The 20,685-nt window shown below is 41.4% G+C and overlaps 1 protein-coding gene across 3 annotated transcripts in view; it reads right to left on the minus strand.

Annotated features, from left to right (window-relative positions):
• The window catches only part of LOC133607908 (lissencephaly-1 homolog A), a 50,745-nt gene that overhangs the window by 10,431 nt on the left and 19,629 nt on the right, over window positions 1-20,685 (minus strand). For all 3 annotated transcript variants that reach the window (XM_061962960.1, XM_061962962.1, XM_061962961.2), the window contains exons 3-9: window positions 11,339-11,423; window positions 11,195-11,269; window positions 8,385-8,591; window positions 8,043-8,211; window positions 7,875-7,977; window positions 7,568-7,796; window positions 7,395-7,496 (exon numbers count right to left, since the gene is read on the minus strand). In XM_061962960.1, the coding sequence (XP_061818944.1) occupies window positions 7,395-7,496; window positions 7,568-7,796; window positions 7,875-7,977; window positions 8,043-8,211; window positions 8,385-8,591; window positions 11,195-11,269; window positions 11,339-11,423 (970 nt within the window). The remainder of the gene's footprint in view (window positions 1-7,394; window positions 7,497-7,567; window positions 7,797-7,874; window positions 7,978-8,042; window positions 8,212-8,384; window positions 8,592-11,194; window positions 11,270-11,338; window positions 11,424-20,685) is intronic.

A 20,685-nucleotide genomic window follows, 5' to 3' on the forward strand; every position in this document is an offset into this window, starting at 1 on the left:
CTAGCGGGGCGCATACCAGGAGCGACACCGAGGAAGATTTCATGGGATTTAGCGATCGGGAGTGACAGATTGTTTAGTAAATGTATAGCATGTTCTATATGTTATAGTTATTTGAATGACTCTTACCATAATATGTTACGTTAACATACCAGTTGGTTATTTATGCCTCATATAACGTACACTTATTCAGCCTGTTGTTCACTATTCTTTATTTATTTTAAATTGCCTTTCAAATATCTATTCTTGGTGTTGGCTTTTATCAAATACATTTCCCCAAAAAATGCGACTTATACTCCAGTGCGACGTATATGGTTTTTTTGTTCTTTATTGTGCATTTTCGGCCGGAGCGACTTATAGTCCGAAAAATACGGTAGTTTTCTTCCAAAATTTAGTGGGTGTGGTACCGGTGTGCTCTATAGTCTGACAAATACGATAGTTCTGGAGCCTGTCTTGTTAACTGCCCATTTATCTGTTCACTAGTGCATTTGATGAATGATAATGTGTGCTTAAATAAGACATAAAAATAAAAATCATATTGGAGAAAAAAAAGTCAAAACAATCAGAAGTGGATGGCAGAGGGTCTGGAAAGAGTGACATTGACATTGCGTGTATCTGAAGTAGGGATGTCCCGATCCGATATTTGGATCGGATCGGCTGCCGATATTTGCCAAAAATTGCGTACCGGCAAGGCATGGGAAAATGCCGATCCAGATCCAGTTTAAATTGCCTTGCCGATACGCAATTTTTGGCAAATATCGGCAGCCGATCCGATCCAAATATCGGATCGGGACATCCCTAATCAAGTGTTCATTCAAGGCTAAGGCAAAATATCGAGATATTGTTTGATAATGTATCGCAATATGGCCTTAAAATATCGCAATATTAAAAAAAGGCCATATCGCCCAGCCCTAGTTCAATGATGCCATTTCTGTTTGTCATGTATAATTTTGTCTATTTTGTGTTCATCCTTGAATAAACAGGTCAGTTTCTTGTTACCAACCATTGTGTATTATTCAAACTCCCCTAATTCAGCTGGCTAGTTGTTATCAAGAGTACTAAAACCCTTTTCAACATGATTCTGACAACTAAGTAGGCTAAATAACTTTAAACTTTAATACATGCTCGGATAGGCCAGTATCGGTCAGTATCGGTATCGGATCGGAATAGCAAAAACAATATCGGTATCGGATCGGAAGTGCAAAAACCTGGATCGGGACATCCCTAATATGAAGTATGTTTGCGGCGGGTGCATACACGACATTGCCGTAGTGATTTGTTCTTTTCTTCAAGTTCATAACATGGTGCAAAAGTGCTGCATTAGCTGCCACAACTGGTCACGCCATCGCGTCGGGAAAACAAAACGATGGGGTAAGATTTTTCTCATTACTATTGTGAAAGCAAAGCCAAGGACCTGGGAGCAGACGAATGGTCTGGATAGCAAGCGACATCCGACACATGGCGTGTTGATGGCATTTTCACACTAAACATGTTGAATCCAAGCACGTTATATAGGGCTTGAAAGTGCGACGTGGTAAATAAATGCAATGCATCGTGGGTCTTGCAGGCCTCTGAATAGCTTATTTACAGGATGCCGAATGTCAGACTTTGCTGAAGTGTTGTTCTTTTCTTTAACAAGGTCAAAACATGGCACGAATGTGCGGAATCATCAAACTGCCACAATCGTTGTCATGGTCGCGTCAGGACCAAAAAAAATAAATTGTGAGATTTTTTTCATTTCCAACATGAAAGCAAAGCCAAGGAACTCGGGTTAGTGAGCTAACAAAGGGAAAGGATCAAACATCACTTTTAGCGCCATCACCTGGAACACAATGGTGTTAAGTCGCATTTTCAGTTTGAATTAAAACATGTTTTTGCTTTAGGGTACAAACACAGTATTTTGGAAAAAAGCACATTCTCTTTACTTTTAGTCATGGATAAACACAAAATTATTATTATTTGCAGAGAAGCAGCGCAGTGATCAATGTATTTAAAAGTAACAATGGGCTTGATATTTTGCGAAAACTGCTTATGAAATGAGGCTAGGCACTCCTTACTCCATCTCGGGCACATAAGAGATTAAAGACGCAAATTATGCACAATTTGAACGGAGGACACTGAGGCCATGTCCACACGAGCACGGATACTTAATAAACGCATACTTATCTCTGCGTTTCGGCCTCTTGTCCACACCGGGATGCATACTTTTAACTTTTAAAAACACACTCTTTTTCAAATGCTGGCCAAAGTGTGAAGATCCAAAACTCTCCGCTTAGCATATGCGTGTACACGGCACAAACGGAGACTTGTGATGACATCACGGTTGTGCGCTGTCATTTCCAAGCTCAACAACACCGCCTTGCTGCCTTTAAACACACTATAAGAGGAATTACTGTATGTTTTGAACGTAAATATGCTGCTCTTTTCACTCCACATTGATTGAAAAGACATCAAAATGGGCTTTGCGACACTCCCGCCAGCGCTAATGACAGTCAGCTGTTTTGGATATGATCGCTGTGGAACCTCCACCTGACGGGACAACTTTGACAAGCAAGACTTTTTGCTCTGTGTCACAAGAAAGGTGCAACATTATCTTAAGGTTTTAGTCTTTATTTAACGACAAATCATGAAGTTAACTTACATGTCTTGTTGAAATTTTTGTAGATGCTCGCGCATAAAAAGTGACCGAGCAAATTAAAAAAAAAAACATAATGTAGCGTCCTCCTTGTAGTGTGTACAGATGTTAAAAACATACACTTCATTACACATGTACCATATCACTATTAGGGATGTCCCGATCCGATATTTGGATCGGATCGGCTGCCGATATTTGCCAAAAATTGCGTATCGGCAAGGCATGGGAAAATGCCGATCCAGATCCAGTTTAAAAAAAAACCCCGGTCCGTGTTTTCCAACGCACCTATTTAAATAATACATTCCACTTTTCTGCTGCTCCGTCATTTCCGTTCCGCATTTTCCAGCACACCTTCAACACATCCACAATTCTCACGCAGTTGCTTTTAGCTGCTGGCATTACACGACAGGCTCTTCTCACTCTTTCCCGTGTCTCCCTCTCACAGACAGCGAGCGCACCTTCTTACACACGTCACATACTGTCACGTCATACGTCACATACGTATACGCCCTCTCCCAGCAGAGAGCGAGGTAGAGGCATGGCTAACGTTAGCTGTGATGCTAGCGCAGCTGCTAAGGTGCGCGCCTGCTCAAGCGTCCTCTGCGCACGGCAAATCTATGCCATGCACAAAATCAAATAAAAAAATAAGCGCATAACAATTTTCGACACACGGACACGACAGAGACAACAGTTTTCGTCATCATTGTTCAAATATTGTGGCGTCTGTCGAGACGCTTATCTCCATTCGGTGCCACACGTCCAGACTCCACACCATCAAAATAGTATATATCTGTATCATGAATCAATTTAAGTGGACCCCGTCTTAAACAAGTTGAAAAACTTATTGGGGTGTTACCATTTAGTGGTCAATTGTACGGAATATGTACTTCACTGTGCAACCTACTAATAAAAGTCTCAATCAATCAATCAAAACACATAGAATCATCATACTGCTGTGATTATATGCATCAAGTGTTCATTCAAGGCTAAGGCAAAATATCGAGATATATATTGTGTATCGCAATATGGCCTTAAAATATCGCAATATTAAAAAAAGGCCATATCGCCCAGCCCTAGTTCAATGATGCCATTTCTGTTTGTCATGTATAATTTTGTCTATTTTGTGTTTATCCTTGAATAAACAGGTCAGTTTCTTGTTACCAACCATTGTGTATTATTCAAACTCCCCTAATTCAGCTGGCTAGTTGTTATCAAGAGTACTAAAACCCTTTTCAACATGATTCTGACAACTAAGTAGGCTAAATAACTTTAAACTTTAATACATGCTCGGATAGGCCAGTATCGGTCAGTATCGGTATCGGTCGGTATCGGATCGGAAATGCAAAAACAATATCGGTATCGGATCGGAAGTGCAAAAACCTGGATCGGGACATCCCTAATCACTATATCCATGATTAAATGCTTTATAATTCCATGACAGTTTTACAGCGGCACACGCACGTCCGTGTGCTTTATATAGACACTTAAACATGCACAATGGTTTCCTTGGCTTGTTAGTGCGTGCTGATTTTAGAAATAATGTACACTTCACACACAGCACATGTAATACATCACCACGTTGCTGAACATGTTATAATTCTATGAGTGTTGGGTTTCAGCAGCACAGGCGTGCATTCGCTCTTTAATAATGTTCCCAGGATTCTGTGTGTACGTGCAGGCTGGTTTTAAAGATAATGTACATGTCATTGTACGTCTAAAGTCGATCAAAATAAACATAATAGGAGGTGTAATGCTGCACCAAGTCAGATATTGCTGCTTTTTTCAGGCTTCTGATTGGACAAAATGTGCATGACAGCAGGTGTGTGTGTTTGTTAGGTTTTGAAACTACACTTGTGTGGATGGAGATTGATTTAACCCCAAATATGTGATTTTGAAACGCTCCGTGTTCATGTGGACATGGCCTGAGCCTTAACCAACTGTGCATTCTGAAATTCGTCACTGGTATAAAATCTGACTCGTTAAATGAGGACGAGCTCGGGTTTTTTTTGTATGGTCCAATATTCATTGGTTTGTTCCTCCCGTGTCTGACTCAGCATATATTTTGTCAATCTAGGGCAGGGGTCGGCAACCCGCGGCTCTTTAGCGCCGCCCTAGTGGCTCTCTGAAGCTTTTTCAAAAATGTATGAAAAATGGAAAAAGATGAGGGAAATTTTTTTGTTTGTTTTAATATGGTTTCTGTAGGACAAACATGAAACAAACCTCCCTAATTGTTATAAAGCACACTGTCAGCTTCACTGGTTCGAGTATTTGGCGAGCGCCGTTTTGTCCTACTAATTTTGGCGGTCCTTGAACTCACCTTAGTTTGTTTACATGTATAACTTTCTCCGACGTGCTAGGACGCGTTTTATGCCACTTCTTTTTCTGTCTCATTTTGTCCACCAAACTTTTAAAGTTGTGCATGGATGCACAAAGGTGAGTTTTGTTGATGTTATTGACTTGTGTGAAGTGCTAATCGGACATATTTGGTCACTGCAAGCTAATCGATGCTAACATGCTATTTAGGCTAGCTATATAATGATAAATGATAAATGGGTTGTACTTGTATAGCGCTATTCTACCTTCAAGGTACTCAAAGCGCTTTGACACTACTTCCACATTTACCCATTCACACACACATTCACACACTGATGGAGGGAGCTGCCATGCAAGGCGCTACCAGCACCCATCAGGAGCAAGGGTGAAGTGTCTTGCTCAGGACACAACGGACATGACGAGGTTGGTACTAGGTGGGGATTGAACCAGGGACCCTCGGGTCGCGCACGGCCACTCTTCCACTGCGCCACGCCGTACATATTGCATCATTATGCCTCATTTGTAGCTATATTTGAGGTCATTTAGTTTCCTTTAAGTCCTCTTAATTCAATTTATATCTCATGACACACTATCTGTATGTAATATGGCTTTTAATTTTTTGCGGCTCCAGACAGATTTGTTTTTGTATTTTTGGTCCAATATGGCTCTTTCAACATTTTGGGTTGCCGACCCCTGTGCTAGACCCACTTGATGTCCATTGCATCCGATCTCCCCCTCTGTGGTTCTCTCCAAGGTTTCTCATAGTCATTCACATTGACATCCCACTGGGTTGGGAGTTTTTCCTTGCCCTTTTGTGGGATCTGAACCGAGGATGTCCCTTTGAGACACTTGTGATTTAGGGCTATATAAATAAACATTGATTAATAAGCGGTAGAAAATGGATGGATAGATGGATGATTGATAATAATAAAACAAAATATTATATACCGTATTTTCCGCACTATAAGCCGCACCTAAAAACCACAAATTTTCACAAAAGCTGACAGTGCGGCTCATAACCCGGTGCGCCTTATATATGGATTAATATAAATATTTATTTTCATAAAGTTTCGGTCTCGCAACTACGGTAAACAGCCGCCATCTTTTTTCCCCGTAGAAGAGGAAGCGCTTCTTCTTCTATGATAAGCAACTGCCAAGGTAAGCACCCGCCCCCGTAGAAGAGGAAGCGCTTCTTCTTCTACGGTAAGCAACCACCCGCCCCCGTAGAAGAAGAAGTGCGCGGGTATTACGTTTCATTTCCTTTGTGTGTTTACATCTGTAAAGACCACAAAATGGCTCCTACTAAGCGACAGGTTTCCGGTTCATGAAAAGACGCAATCTCTCCATCCGCACACGGACTACTATTTCACAGCAACTGCCTAAAGACTTTCAAGAAAAGCTGGCTACTTTCCGTGCATATTGTAAAAACAAGATAGCTGAAAAAAAGATCTGGCCAGAGAACATTATCAACATGGACGAGGTTCCACTGACTTTTGATATTCCTGTGAACCGCACTGTGGATACAACGGGAGCACGTACGGTGAATATTCGCACCACAGGGAATGAGAAGTCGTCCTTCCCTGTGGTTCTAGCTTGCCATGCTAATGGCCAGAAACTTCCACCCATGGTGATATTCAAAAGGAAGACCTTGCCAAAAGAGACCTTTCCAGCCGGCGTCATCATAAAAACTAACTCGAAGGGATGGATGGATGAAGAAAAGATGAGCGAGTGGTTAAGGGAAGTTTACGCGAAGAGGCCGGGTGGCTTTTTTCACGCAGCTCCGTCCATGTTGATATACGACTCCATGCGCGCCCACATCACGCTGGTTTTTAATATATTATTAAAGTTTGACTGACCTATCTGACTGTTTTTTTGACATTCCCTTTAGCGCAGTTAGATGCGGCTTATAACACGGGGCGGCTTATAGGTGGACAAAGTTTTGAAATATGCCGTTCATTGAAGGCGCGGCTTATAACCCAGGGCGGCTTATGGTGCGGAAAATACGGTAATCATACATTTCAAAACAATGTTATTGTTCAAATAAAGATAAATACTTAAATATCGGCTTGACTTATGATTTCAAAGCAAATAATCCAACAAACTGTTCATGGAAAAAATGTACAGTAAAATCCACTTTCAATATAGTAATAATAATAATACACTTTAAAACACAACTACCGTAGATTTTACAGTATAAAAAACGTGAATGAATATTTACCTTAAAAAACCGACCCCTGATCTAGGGGAAACCCTGTGTAAGTATTGTATCTGCTAATGCCTATCTGTTGTAGTTGTAAAATAAAAATAAAAAAGCTGACACCGACACATCAAAATGCCAAATAATTATCTGTAGATCTCTAGTCTATGCAACAAGCTACACTTGCTGCACGTAAACACTGACGTTCTAGTAAATGTTTCTAAGATGTCTCTGAAGATGATCTAAGCTCACCAGAGTCATGAGGCAGATTCCGACGCTGACGTCCCACATCTTAATAGTTTTGTCTCTGGATCCAGAGAGGAGGAAAGGTCCAGGCTTTCCACTCTTCTTGTTCTACAATCAGACAGAGAGTGAGGAACGCCAATCTTTTAGCTGTGAAGAAAAAAGGTCAAAGGTTGAATCACCTCAGAGCCCACGGCCTCCAGGATGGTGGGGTGTGCACTGTCGGGGGCCCATGAGATACATTCCACCACGTGTTCGTGCTCACGCAGCTCAGCCTTGCACTCTTTGGAGGAGACCACCCAGACGCGCACCGTCTGGTCATTGGAGCAGCTGGCGAGCAAGGAGCCGTCCTGGTTGGGGCGCACCATCCTCACCCACTCCCTGTGGCCCGTGTAGGTCTTGACACAGTACCTGCGTGTGCACCCGTGCACTGCATTAGCACACGGAAACTTGTATAAAGAGAAGATGCTGACGGGAAGAGTTTGCTACCCAGTGGCCACCTCCCACATCTTGATGGTCTTGTCTCTGGACGCGGACACGATGTGGTCGGCGTTGGGCATGATGGCGACAGACGACACGTTGTGGTCGTGGCCTACAAGGCGACACACGCGGGTCATTAACCTCAACAGGGCTGCCGGCGACGTAAACGTTTCCTACCGTGCATGGTCCTGATGCACTCGAAACCCTGGAAGTCCCAAAGTTTGATGCTCATGTCGGCAGAGCACGAAGCCAGCAGCTTCCCGGTCTGGTCAAAGGAGATGTCCTGCACGGAGTCCGTGTGGCCTTTTAGGGTCCGCTCAAAGTCGCCCGCCTCGTAGTCCCACACCTGACATACACACACACATGCCACTTATTCAATTTGAAGCTCATTCAGCTAGTTAGTTGCCCCTGACAACAAGAGCACCAGCATGTCTGACAAAGACGAGCCGTGACGAAGCAGAAAAAAAGAAGAGGAAGTGGAGGAGGAGGCATTGAAGCAGAAGTGCTGACACCAAGTACCTTAATGGTAGCATCCTCGGAGGCTGTGACCATGACGGAGAAGACGGGATGGAAGATGACCCTCGTGACGGGCGCACGGTGCCCACTGAGAGCGTATCTCTCTGGGGGGCGGGGGATCCACTCCTTGGGGTCCCTCTTGTGACCCACTGGTCCGCAGTGTGTCATCTCCTCCTTTGCTTCATTCAGTTTCGACTCCAACTCCATCACCTGAAACACGCCAGCAACATTAACACCTGAGTTAACAACATTAGCACCTGAGCTAACATGCTAACAACATTAACACCAATCCAATCCACTTTATTTATATAGCACATTTAAACAACAAAATGTTTCCAAAGTGCTGTACAACAATATTAAACACAATTAAAAACAATAAAAAAATGAATATGATTAAAAACAATTTCAAAGGGTAAAACCAATTAAAACAGTAAATAGAAAGCAAAATTTTAAAAACACAGAGGACAACAGAGGACCACACAACTCACGTAGTGTTAAAAGCCAGAGAATAAAAGTGGGTCTTAAGACGAGACTTAAAACACTCCACTGTGGGAGCAGTTCGAATATGGAGGGGCAGAGTGTTCCAGACCTTAGGGCCGACCACAGAGAAGGCCCTGTCTCCCCTGGTTTTAAGTCTCGTCTTGGACACCACGAGCTGGAGCTGGCTCTCGGACCTCAGAGCGCGCGCAGGATTGTAAGTTTGGATGAGGTCCGAGATATACTGAGGTGCCGTAGCTAACATGCCAACAACATTAAGACCAAAGAAAACACGCAAATTCTAGCACCACAGCTAACATGCTTACAACATTAGCACCTGAGGTAATATGCTAACAAAGTTAGTACCTAAGCTAACATGCTGACAACATTCGCACCTGAGCTAAGATGTTAACAACATTAACACGTGAGCTAAAATGTTAATAGTATTATCACCTGAACTAACATGTTAACGTTAACACTTGAACTAACATGCTAACATAATTAGCACCCGAGCTAAAACGCCGACAACATTAGCACCCGAGCTAACACGCAGACAACATTAGCACCCGAGCTAACACGCCGACAACATTAGCACCTGAGCTAACACGCAGACAACACTAGCACCTGAGCTAACACACTGACAACATTAGCACCTGAACTAACATGCTGACAACATTAGCACCTGAGCTAACACGCTGACAACATTAGCACCTGAGCTAACATGCCGACAACATTAGCACCTGAACTAACATGCTGACAACATTAGCACCTGAGCTAACATGCTAACAACATTAGCACCTGAACTAACATGCTAACAACATTAACACCTGAGCTAATACGTTAACAATAACGCCTCAGCTAACATACAAACAACATTAACACCTGAGCTAACACGCTGACTACATTAGCACCTTAGCTAACACGCCGACAACATTAGCACCTGAGCTAACACGCTGACAACATTAGCACCTGAGCTAACACGCTGACAACATTAGCACCTGAGCTAACACGCTGACAACATTAGCACCTGAGCTAACACGCTGACAACATTAGCACCCGAGCTAACACGCCGACAACATTAGCACCTCAGCGAACACGCCGACAACATTAGCACCTGAGCTAACACGCCGACAACATTAGCACCCGAGCTAACACGCCGACAACATTAGCACCCGAGCTAACACGCCGACAACATTAGCACCCGAGCTAACACGCCGACAACATTAGCACCCGAGCTAACACGCCGACAACATTAGCACCCGAGCTAACACGCCGACAACATTAGCACCCGAGCTAACACGCCGACAACATTAGCACCCGAGCTAACACGCTGACAACATTAGCACCCGAGCTAACACGCCGACAACATTAGCACCTGAGCTAACACGCCGACAACATTAGCACCAGAGCTAACACGCCGACAACATTAGCACCTGAGCTAACACGCCGACAACATTAGCACCTGAGCTAACACGCTGACAACATTAGCACCTGAGCTAAAACGCAGACAACATTAGCACCCGAGCTAACACGCCGACAACATTAGCACCTGAGCTAATACGCTGACAACATTAGCACCTGAGCTAACACGCTGACAACATTAGCACCTGAGCTAACATGCCGACAACATTAGCACCTGAACTAACATGCTGACAACATTAGCACCTGAACTAACATGCTGACAACATTAGCACCTGAACTAACATGCTAACAACATTAACACCTGAGCTAACACGTTAACATTAACGCCTCAGCTAACATACAAACAACATTAACACCTGAGCTAACACGTTGACAACATTAGCACCAGAGCTAACACGCCGACAACATTAGCACCTGAGCTAACACGCTGACAACATTAGCACCTGAGCTAACACGCTGACAACATTAGCACCTGAGCTAACACGCCGACAACATTAGCACCTGAGCTAACACGCCGACAACATTAGCACCTGAGCTAACACACTGACAACATTAGCACCTGAGCTAACACGCCGACAACATTAGCACCTGAGCTAACACGCCGACAACATTAGCACCTGAGCTAACACACTGACAACATTAACACCTAAGCTAAAATACTGACAACATTAGCACTTGAAGTAACTTGCTGACAACATTAGCATCTGAACTAACATGCTAACAACATGAACACCTGAGCTAACACGCTAAAAATAATGCCTAAGCTAACACACAAACAACATTAACACCTGAGCTAAGACGCTGACAACATTAGCACCTCAGCGAACATGCTGACAACATTAGCACTTGACTTAACATGCTAACAACATTAACATCTGGGCTAACATGTAACAACAAAACATTGTCATCTTCACCTTCTTCTGTAATCTGATGACTGATGTCCATTTCTTCTCCAGAAGGCCTGCATACTTTTTGTCCACTTCTTCATTCTGTTCATTGAAGCAGACACACGTCAGCATGGGGTTTCATTTTATTTTGAAAAGACATGTGGCGCTTACGTTGTCGAGCTCGGCTTCTTTCTTGAAGGTGGAGTAGGCTCCATCGTAGCCATTGGAGCGGAGATAGTCAGCGATGGCACGGTTTCTAAATAAACACAACGTGAAGACCACATGACTTTGCCGTCGCCATGGCGACCGCAGACACATACACACATACAGCAAAGACCTTGGCTGTATGAAACAGTGAAACACATCCTCGATAAATATTTCATTAGTTTAGAAGAAAACTTAGTATGATAAGAAGAAAGTTGATACAGCGACTCCATCATCCATCACGCTAACTAAAGTTCTTGTTCTAGTCGATTGCGTCGTTAAGATGGACGTCGTGACACTAAATGAGTGAGTGAAAAAACATGAACATGTTTAAAGATAGAAAATAGTGAAGATTTGAGATGTTTTAGATAGGACAAGGGCCACAGCAGGACCTGCTGCTGGTTAAAAAGAATATGTGCGTCCCTGTCAGTATAAAAGTGTGCAATAAGCTAGAAAAAGAAATTTTGTTACCCAGCATGCTTTGCACAGCTTGCAGTGTTCGTAGGGCCATACAGTCGTCCCTCACTACATTGTTGGCTTTTTTTTCTTTTAAACCATATTCTACATGTTTTTGGCATAAACAAAGTGTTTAATTCGGTTTTATTTGTTTATTATATGTATTACAGTACAGTATTTGACTTATTTCTACTAATTGAAAAAAATATTCACCAAGCTGGGGTCCGTTAGGCGGCTAATCTTGGTTCTACTCTCTTCTTTCTTTACCGCGACAATCTCAAGTCAACTCTTGGCAGAACAACTTTTTGATGGACTTCCTCATCAATAACACTTCTGCACATTTGTAGCCTTTGATGCGGGCGAGTGTTGGGGAACATTTGGATGTTGAGACTGCTGCCAACCATCAACTATCCACAAACTGTCCAGTCAAAGTGGAGATGAACTATTTTGGATGGTCTCTATCTTTGTATGACATTAATAACACATTTGACGTGATTGGTGTGGAACGACAACGCAGACAAGCAAAGCCAACACAGAATACTAACAACTCGGGGTAACGGTACACAAAAATGTCAGTTCGGTACGTACCTCGGTTTAGAGGTCACGGTTCGGTTCATTTTCGGTACAGTAAGAAAACAACAAAATAGAAATGTTTTGGTTATTTATTTACCAAATTTGTAAACAATGGCATAACATACATATACACACAGGGTCCATTGCCAGGGTTAATGTGGTCAACATATATAAAATAAAAACTAAATAAGATAAGGCTCAGAATGGTTTAACAAAACTTTCTACAAATAAAGTGCTTTTTTTGATCGATTGATTGATTGAGACTTTTATTAGTAGATTGCACAGTAGTATAGTATATTTATATATATATATATATATATATATATATATATATATATATATATATATATATATATATGATAGTATATATCTGTATCATGAATCAATTTAAGTGGACCCCGACTTAAACAAGTTGAAAAACTTATTTGGGTGTTACCATTTAGTGGTCAATTGTACGGAATATGTACTGCACTGTGCAACCTACTAATAAAAGTCTCAATCAATCAATCAAAGTACAGTACATATTCCGTACAATTGACCACTAAATGGTAACACCCCAATAAGTTTTTCAACTTGTTTAAGTCGGGGTCCACGTTAATCAACATTAAACTGCCTCAAGTTGTTGCTCAGATTAAATAAAATGACAAAACTTTTCTTCTACGTATAAAAAGTGCAACATTAAACAGTTTCAAGTCAACTCAGCCTGAGATTAACTTTTCTTCCGCCCCCCAGCCTGGCTAACTTGGCAGTAAGAGGATATATGGGCTCATTGTTCTTCCACCATAGAAGTGGGTCAAAATCTAGTTTTTAATGCAATATGGACTTATAAAAACATTTGTTATTGCTTTAGCCCTGCCTGTGGAGAGGCTGCTTGAATGCGGTGGTGACGTTTTAAATGGGTTAGCATGTGTTATGAGAGTAGCGTATGTGTGTGTGTGTGTGTGGCCCTTTAATATGTGACAGCATGTAAGGTGAGTGTGTGGGCGAGCGAGGTGAGTGAGCGGTAGCGTGAGTGCAGGGAGTGCAAGACCTCAATAAAGCCACGATTTGCAACTAATCGCCGGACTCGTCATTTACCCTGGAGTCCGGAGCTGTGGAGACCCACAGCCGGGTAGAGTGAAGGGTGGAACCTCCGTCCTCTATTGTTGTATCGCGCAGCCAAAGTGTTCCCAAACGGGAGATCTTAACGAGGCATGAGGGTCTTCCAGCTCTGGCTTTTACATGTTGTCCTAGCCCGGTCGCTGCTAGCATGTGTACTCGTTCAGTACACCTTCGAACCGAACCGAAACCCCCGTACCGAAACGGTTCAATACAAATACACGTACCGTTACACCCCTACTAACAACACAGGTGATGGTTGTAGCCGTGACTGTCAAGTTGACCAACTTTGTGTAGAACAATTTACGGCTGTGTTTTCTGCACATAGAAGGCCAGTTCTAACTTGGAGGAATTATAGGATGTGATAAAGTATTTCCACGTAGTGGTCGTGTTGTAGTGGCCGGGTGACTACCATAGCAATGACGCTTTGAGGATTCCCCGGGCTACCGGTAAGTACCTTAATCTACAGTAGACAACCGCATGGCTGGGTAAAATACCTAAAAATGAGACCGTATGGATGTTATTTCATGTTAAGAGGGCTCCAACTATGTTAAAAAATACATTTAGAACAGTGGTTATGTTCTCATTATGAGAATATCCATTTTGATAATAATCCTACTTCAGGTTGCAGGCAAAATTTGGGTTACGAGCCTCCTGTCGGAGGCAGATATTTACATATATCCGAATTTAAGTTGTACTTCTTTCATTTCTTAGTCATATTTGATAACAGCTCGTGTTTTCCATTTCTTCTCTTGATGCTCTGTCAGCAAGTAAACTGTGTGTGTTAACCTTGAGTTCTTTGGAATGTATTATGACTAGGGAGACGTTTTGCTTGTATTATGGCTAGGGAGGGGGAAGGAAAGAGGGGTTTTTGGCGTTGGGAAGACAGACCATTTTGGGAGGCGCAATAGAATGTTCTAGGGTTAGACTGGTCTCAAAATGTATATTGGCAAAGCTTTGAAAATATACAACAAAATACCTATTCTGTCTCTGGTGGTTTTTCAACTCAGCTTTAAGTGTCGTAAAGAGCTTGGGAGCGAATTGTGACTTGAATTCCCTGGGAGGAACAACTGGTCCAAAACGCAACACTCCCCACCACTAGTTGGCGTCGTGAGTCCCACAGTGAACCACCAACCAAAACCTTATGAGCCATTATATAGCTAGATCAACATAACGATGGACGATATTCATTAGGGAAACCGGTTCTTGTTTAGGACCGGTTTCCAGTGTATCAATTCCTTGGAATCGCTGGCAATTTTTTCACGCGGTTCCTTAAGCGATTCTTTCAAGTAGGGATGACGTCATGTCGCAACGTGCGTAGTGACGTCAGATCGCAAAAAGGCGGTGCCCGGGCTGAACAAACACTAACATCCGACAAGAAAAGATTGCAACAGCGCTACTTGTAATAATTATAAGGTCGCCATTTCATCAAGAGGAGGACATAGGAGCAATATACTGAAACATTTAAATACAGCATGCAATAATTATAAATGAAAGACTCGTTTTAACCGCTCCTCTCATCCCAGCAGCAGTGAAGCCAGCACAGCAGGTACTAACTCACACCTATCATCTTAGCGCTATTTGTTCAATTGAAATGAATGCCTTTTCATTTAGATGAGCATGACGAGAAACAGATAACATCCAACCCTGCACTTCAAATGGTCAATATTTATTGAGGTGCAATTTTTGCTAATTGAGGCTCAATTCTATTGATATTGTTTACTCTTGAAATAATTAAAGGTTCTTGACCTTCCAGTACAATAGTAAAAAATATGCTAACGTCTGTGTAAGCGCTATAAGGAGTACGAGAAGGTGATCGATGATTGATTGCTTTACTGTGCAAGATTGGTTACATTGCCAAAACAGCAACTACAAACAAGCTATCTAGCATAACTAGGTCACTGTCGACCGTAACCACGGCATAATAAACGTCGCCCTTAGCTCCACAATCAGCCGCACAAGTAATACTCTCCATTCCAAACGTCCCTGACGCATTCAAGGCCACCCAAACTGTCAGACTTCCGAACACAAACACCACACATAACTGCATGTCATTACAATACCAGTGTTTCCCCGACATGTAATTGATCGTGGCGACCCACCAAGGCAAAATAAATCCGCACCTTAAAAATTAGTTGGTTTTTTTTACTTCAAAAATATTTAAAGTAATATAAGGCATGGTTTGGTTAATATAGTGGCTGTGCCAGCAACTTGAGGGATCCAGGTTCGACTCCCGATTCTGCCATCCTAGTCACTGCCGTTGTGTCCTTGGGCAAGATACTTTACCCACCTTCTCCCAGTGCCACCGACATTGGTGCAAATTTAACTTAGATAATGGGTTTTACTATGTAAAGCGCTTTGAGTCACTAGCAAAAAGCGCTATATATATATATATAAATAAACAAATGAGAGAGAGCGAGAGACAGAGACAGAGAGAGAGAGAGACAGAGAGACAGAGAAAGACAGATATAAAGGAGGGAAAGGCTGCAGCAGGAGCGCGAGGCAAGTGTGACGTCAGGCTCACTGCAGCTCTCACTGTTTGTCGCGGACATAAGTAGAGTCTCTAAACCCAAGTACAGTCTCCAATAACACCAGTAAAAATGATAGAGGTGTTGCCAGTCTTTTTTAATAATAAAAAAAGTCACTAAAAAGAATTGGATCAAGTCTCTAGAAACTTGAATTATTCAACAAAGTACATTGTACAATAAACAGCAAACATTTTAAAATAGAGCAAAACAATAAGAAAAAAATATGTTAATATCAATAACACATATTTTGAAAAGTATGTATAGCCTTCTTAAAGAAACTATATGCATCATTGCAGATTATGGTCACATTGACCACACTCCTAGCCACTCCCCCACTGCCACAGGTATGTTGGTAATTTGGGGGAAACCCTGAATGCTGATTACAAATAAACGTTTATAGTAGGGCTGGGCAATATGGACCAAAACTGATATCCCGAAATTTATAGGCCATATCATGATATACGATATATATCGGTATGTAGAGTTATATTTTATAATAAATGCAATGAATCACGAGGTAAAGTAATTAAGGCTTTACTTTAAAAAAATATATATGTCAGTAAAGAGAAGTTTATGATAGCAGCTTGTGCGCGCGTGTGTCCGTCTTTAAAGGGCAGTGTAGTGTCTATTGCTAAGCGACGTGAAACTTCAACAAGGGTTTCAGTTTAACTTTTTTTGTTAGCTTTAGCAGTTAGCAGCGGCAGTTTGGCGGCTGTTCTGTAGAATCTTACTACAGTCTTGTGTTACCGCTGGTTGATATGGAGGAGTCGCCCCCGCCAGCCGCCTAAGCTCTACGGTGCGAAGGCAAATGCGGCGGGGGTTCGGTGTCTGCAATGCGTAGCGGCCACTCCGGACACGTGCCAGATCCGCTTGCCGCAACAAAGGCATTTCAAAAGATACCGGCATGGCGGTAGTGTCTCAAATATATATCTCTATCCAAAATATACCGGTATTAATTGTAATATCAGCCCTAGTTTATTTATAGTTTGAAACAGTTACTTGTAATATTATTTTTATGAATACATTAGTACTTAATTTGGTTTTAGAATAATGCGGACAATAATATTGTTTATCGGCAATCATTTGTAGGACAATATACTGTCCGGCAAAACGTGTTATGGGCTTAAGCTTACATGTACCGCCACTTTCTGTAGAGAATTGTAACGACACGCTACATTTACAGACAGTCACATTACAACATACTTGCCAACCTTGAGACCTCCGATTTCGGGAGGTGGGGGGCGTGGTCGGGGGCGTGGTTAAGAGGGGAGGAGTATATTTACAGCTAGAATTCACCAAGTCAAGTATTTCACACACACATATATATATATATATATATATATATATATATATATATATATATATATATATATATATATATATATATATATATATATATATATATATATATATATATATATATATATATATATATATATATACACATATACACACACACATATATATATATATATATATATATATATATATATATATAAGAAATACTTGACTTGGTGAAGTCAAGAATTTCATATATATATAGTCAAGTATTTCATATATATATAGTCAAGTATTTCATATATATATAGATATATATATATATATACACACAGTATATATAAGAAATACTTGACTTTCAGTGGATTCTAGCTATATATACATATATATATATATATATATATATAAATATATAAAAGAAATACTTGAATTTCAGTGTTCATTTATTTACACATATACACACACATAACATCAACTCATTGTTGAGTTAAGGGTTGGATTGTCCATCCTTGTTCTATTCTCTGTCACTATTTTTCTAACCATGCTGAACACCCTCTCTGATGATGCATTCCGCTTCGTCTCCTTGTTGTGTGCGCAGTTGTGCACTGCACTCTCTAAAAGCCGTAGATGTTATTGTCACATATGCATGTACAGTAGAGGGCAGTATTGTCCTGTTTAAGAGTGTCACAACATTGCTGTTTACGGCAGACGAACTGCTTTACGGTAGACAAAACGTGACTGCTGTTGTTATGTGTTGTTGCCGCGCTGGGAGGACGATAATGAAACTGCCTAACAATAAACCTGGAGGGGGCGTGGCCTCCAGCTCCGCCAGAATTTCGGGAGAAAATTTGTCCCGGGAGGTTTTCGGGAGAGGCGCTGAATTTCGGTAGTCTCCCGGAAAATCCGGGAGGGTTCGCAAGTATGCATTACAATGTATTTATGAGCCAAAGCGACCTGGTAAACCCACATTTCTATGGCAAACAATACTACTAATTAGGGGTGCAACGATTAGTCGAAATTGTCGACAATATAATGTGTCGCCGACAATTATATTTGTCGACAATAGTCGTGATGTCATCGCTCGTGTTTTTCCAGGCGAAAGCAGGTCCGCACCGCCACTCGCAAAAACATATAATATGATAACATGTAAAGTGTGGGAACATTTCCTCTTATTCTTGTTAAAAAAATGAATACCTTGCAAATTTTGCAAAGCGGACCCTGTGTTTATGGCAGCACAACTGTGATACGCGTTTAATGCGGAGGCATAATGTCGGACATCTGGAGGGAGGATGCGGCCTCAGCCTCGGTAAGAGTGTTCGCTTGTATCTTGCTAGCTAGCTAGCTAACAAGTGTGAGACGAAGTTGTGTGAAAAATAACTATCATTTTAGCAAAAGTCACCCAGCTAAACTTTGTCCACATCAATTCAAGTACTACTGTGTCAAACTGCAATGCCATAAAAAAGGCTCTTTAACAAACGCAAACCGCAGACAGGCACCTATGCGGAAGTATCATAAGATTAAACATACAATCTATTAAATAGCCAACGTTTTAAGAATTAATCAAAGATAAATATTAAAGTGCAAAAACTGCCAAAAGTTCATCTATAATGTGCAGCTTTTTAAAAGACATCACAAATTACTTTTCTTATAGAGAAAGTTAGGTTTTGTGTTTTGTTGTTTGTTTTCTGTGCTGCTATTTTAACTATTTCTTAATACATAAAAAAGTCAACTGTTTTTTAGCACTTGCCTTTCTTTTTAATTAATATATTTTAATAATAATTTTAATTGTTGTAACAACTGAATGAGAAGCACATTTACAGTATAAATATTTATGGATGTATATTTATTTTTTATGAATTTACAAATGTTGTCCTTGAGCAAATGCTTAAAATAACTCAAGCTGCATTTAAAAGTAGATGGAAAAATTAGGGCCATTAAATGTGTACCCTTTATATCAAACTAGTCGACAAATCATTAAGACAACCGTTGACTAATCCATCCATTTTCTACCGCATGTCCTGTTCGGAGTCGCGGGGGGTGCTGGAGCCTATCTCAGCTGCTAATCGACTATCAAAATAGTCGTTAGTTGCAGCCCTACTACTGATTGTACAGACAAAAGCGGCTTCTTTAAGTGCTTCAAATACTGATATAGGAGGTATCAGTCACTACGTTTCCATGCAATAGATTAGTCTGATTTCTTAAATAGTTAGTTTTTTTGTATTTTCACACCTATGTGTGAAGTCCAAGTGTCCATGCACTTTCTCTAATGCAACTACTGGTCATACTCCATGTGCCTCCCGTACACTGGGGGGTGCTTATTTCATTTTAGTGCGGTTAAAATAATTCCTTATCCGGTTGACCCATGATGTCACACTAGCCATCCCTGGATGCTTACAACATGTTTTAAGTGATGTCCGCTGTAATATTGGCACAAAGATTAGGTCTCTAATGGCTATGTTGATGTTAAACAGCAGACAGCATCAAGACTAGGTCTGCAACTAACGATTAATTTGATAATCGATTAATCTGTCGATTATTACTTCGATTAATTTATTAAAGGGGAACATTATCACCAGACCTATGTAAGCGTCAATATATACCTTGATGTTGCAGAAAAAAGACCATATATTTTTTTAACCGATTTCCGAACTCTAAATGGGTGAATTTTAGCGAATTAAACGCCTTTCTATTATTCGCTCTCGAAACGATGACGTCACGTTGTGACGTCACATCGGGAAGCAATCCGCCATTTTCTCAAACACATTACAAACACCGAGTCAAATCAGCTCTGTTATTTTCCGTTTTTTCGACTGTTTTCCGTACCTTGGAGACATCATGCCTCGTCGGTGTGTTGTCGGAGGGTGTAACAACACGAACAGGGACGGATTCAAGTTGCACCAGTGGCCCAAAGATGCGAAAGTGGCAAGAAATTGGACGTTTGTTCCGCACACTTTACCGACAAAAGCTATGCTACGACAGAGATGGCAAGAATGTGTGGATATCCTGCGACACTCAAAGCAGATGCATTTCCAACGATAAAGTCAAAGAAATCTGCGAGCGGATGAGGGTATGTCTACAGAATATATTAAATGATGAAAACTGGGCTGTCTGCACTCTCAAAGTGCATGTTGTTGCCAAATGTATTTCATATGCTGTAAACCTAGTTCATAGTTGTTAGTTTCCTTTAATGCCAAACAAACACATACCAATCGTTGGTTAGAAGGCGATCGCCAAATTCGCCCTCGCTTTCTCCCGTGTCGCTGGCTGTCGTGTCGTTTTCGTCGGTTTCGCTTGCATACGGTTCAAACCGATATGGCTCGATAGCTTCAGTTTCTTCTTCAATTTCGTTTTCGCTACCTGCCTCCACACTACAACCATCCG

Source organism: Nerophis lumbriciformis, linkage group LG09 (genome assembly GCF_033978685.3).
Source record: "Nerophis lumbriciformis linkage group LG09, RoL_Nlum_v2.1, whole genome shotgun sequence".
Lineage (NCBI taxonomy): Eukaryota > Metazoa > Chordata > Actinopteri > Syngnathiformes > Syngnathidae > Nerophis > Nerophis lumbriciformis.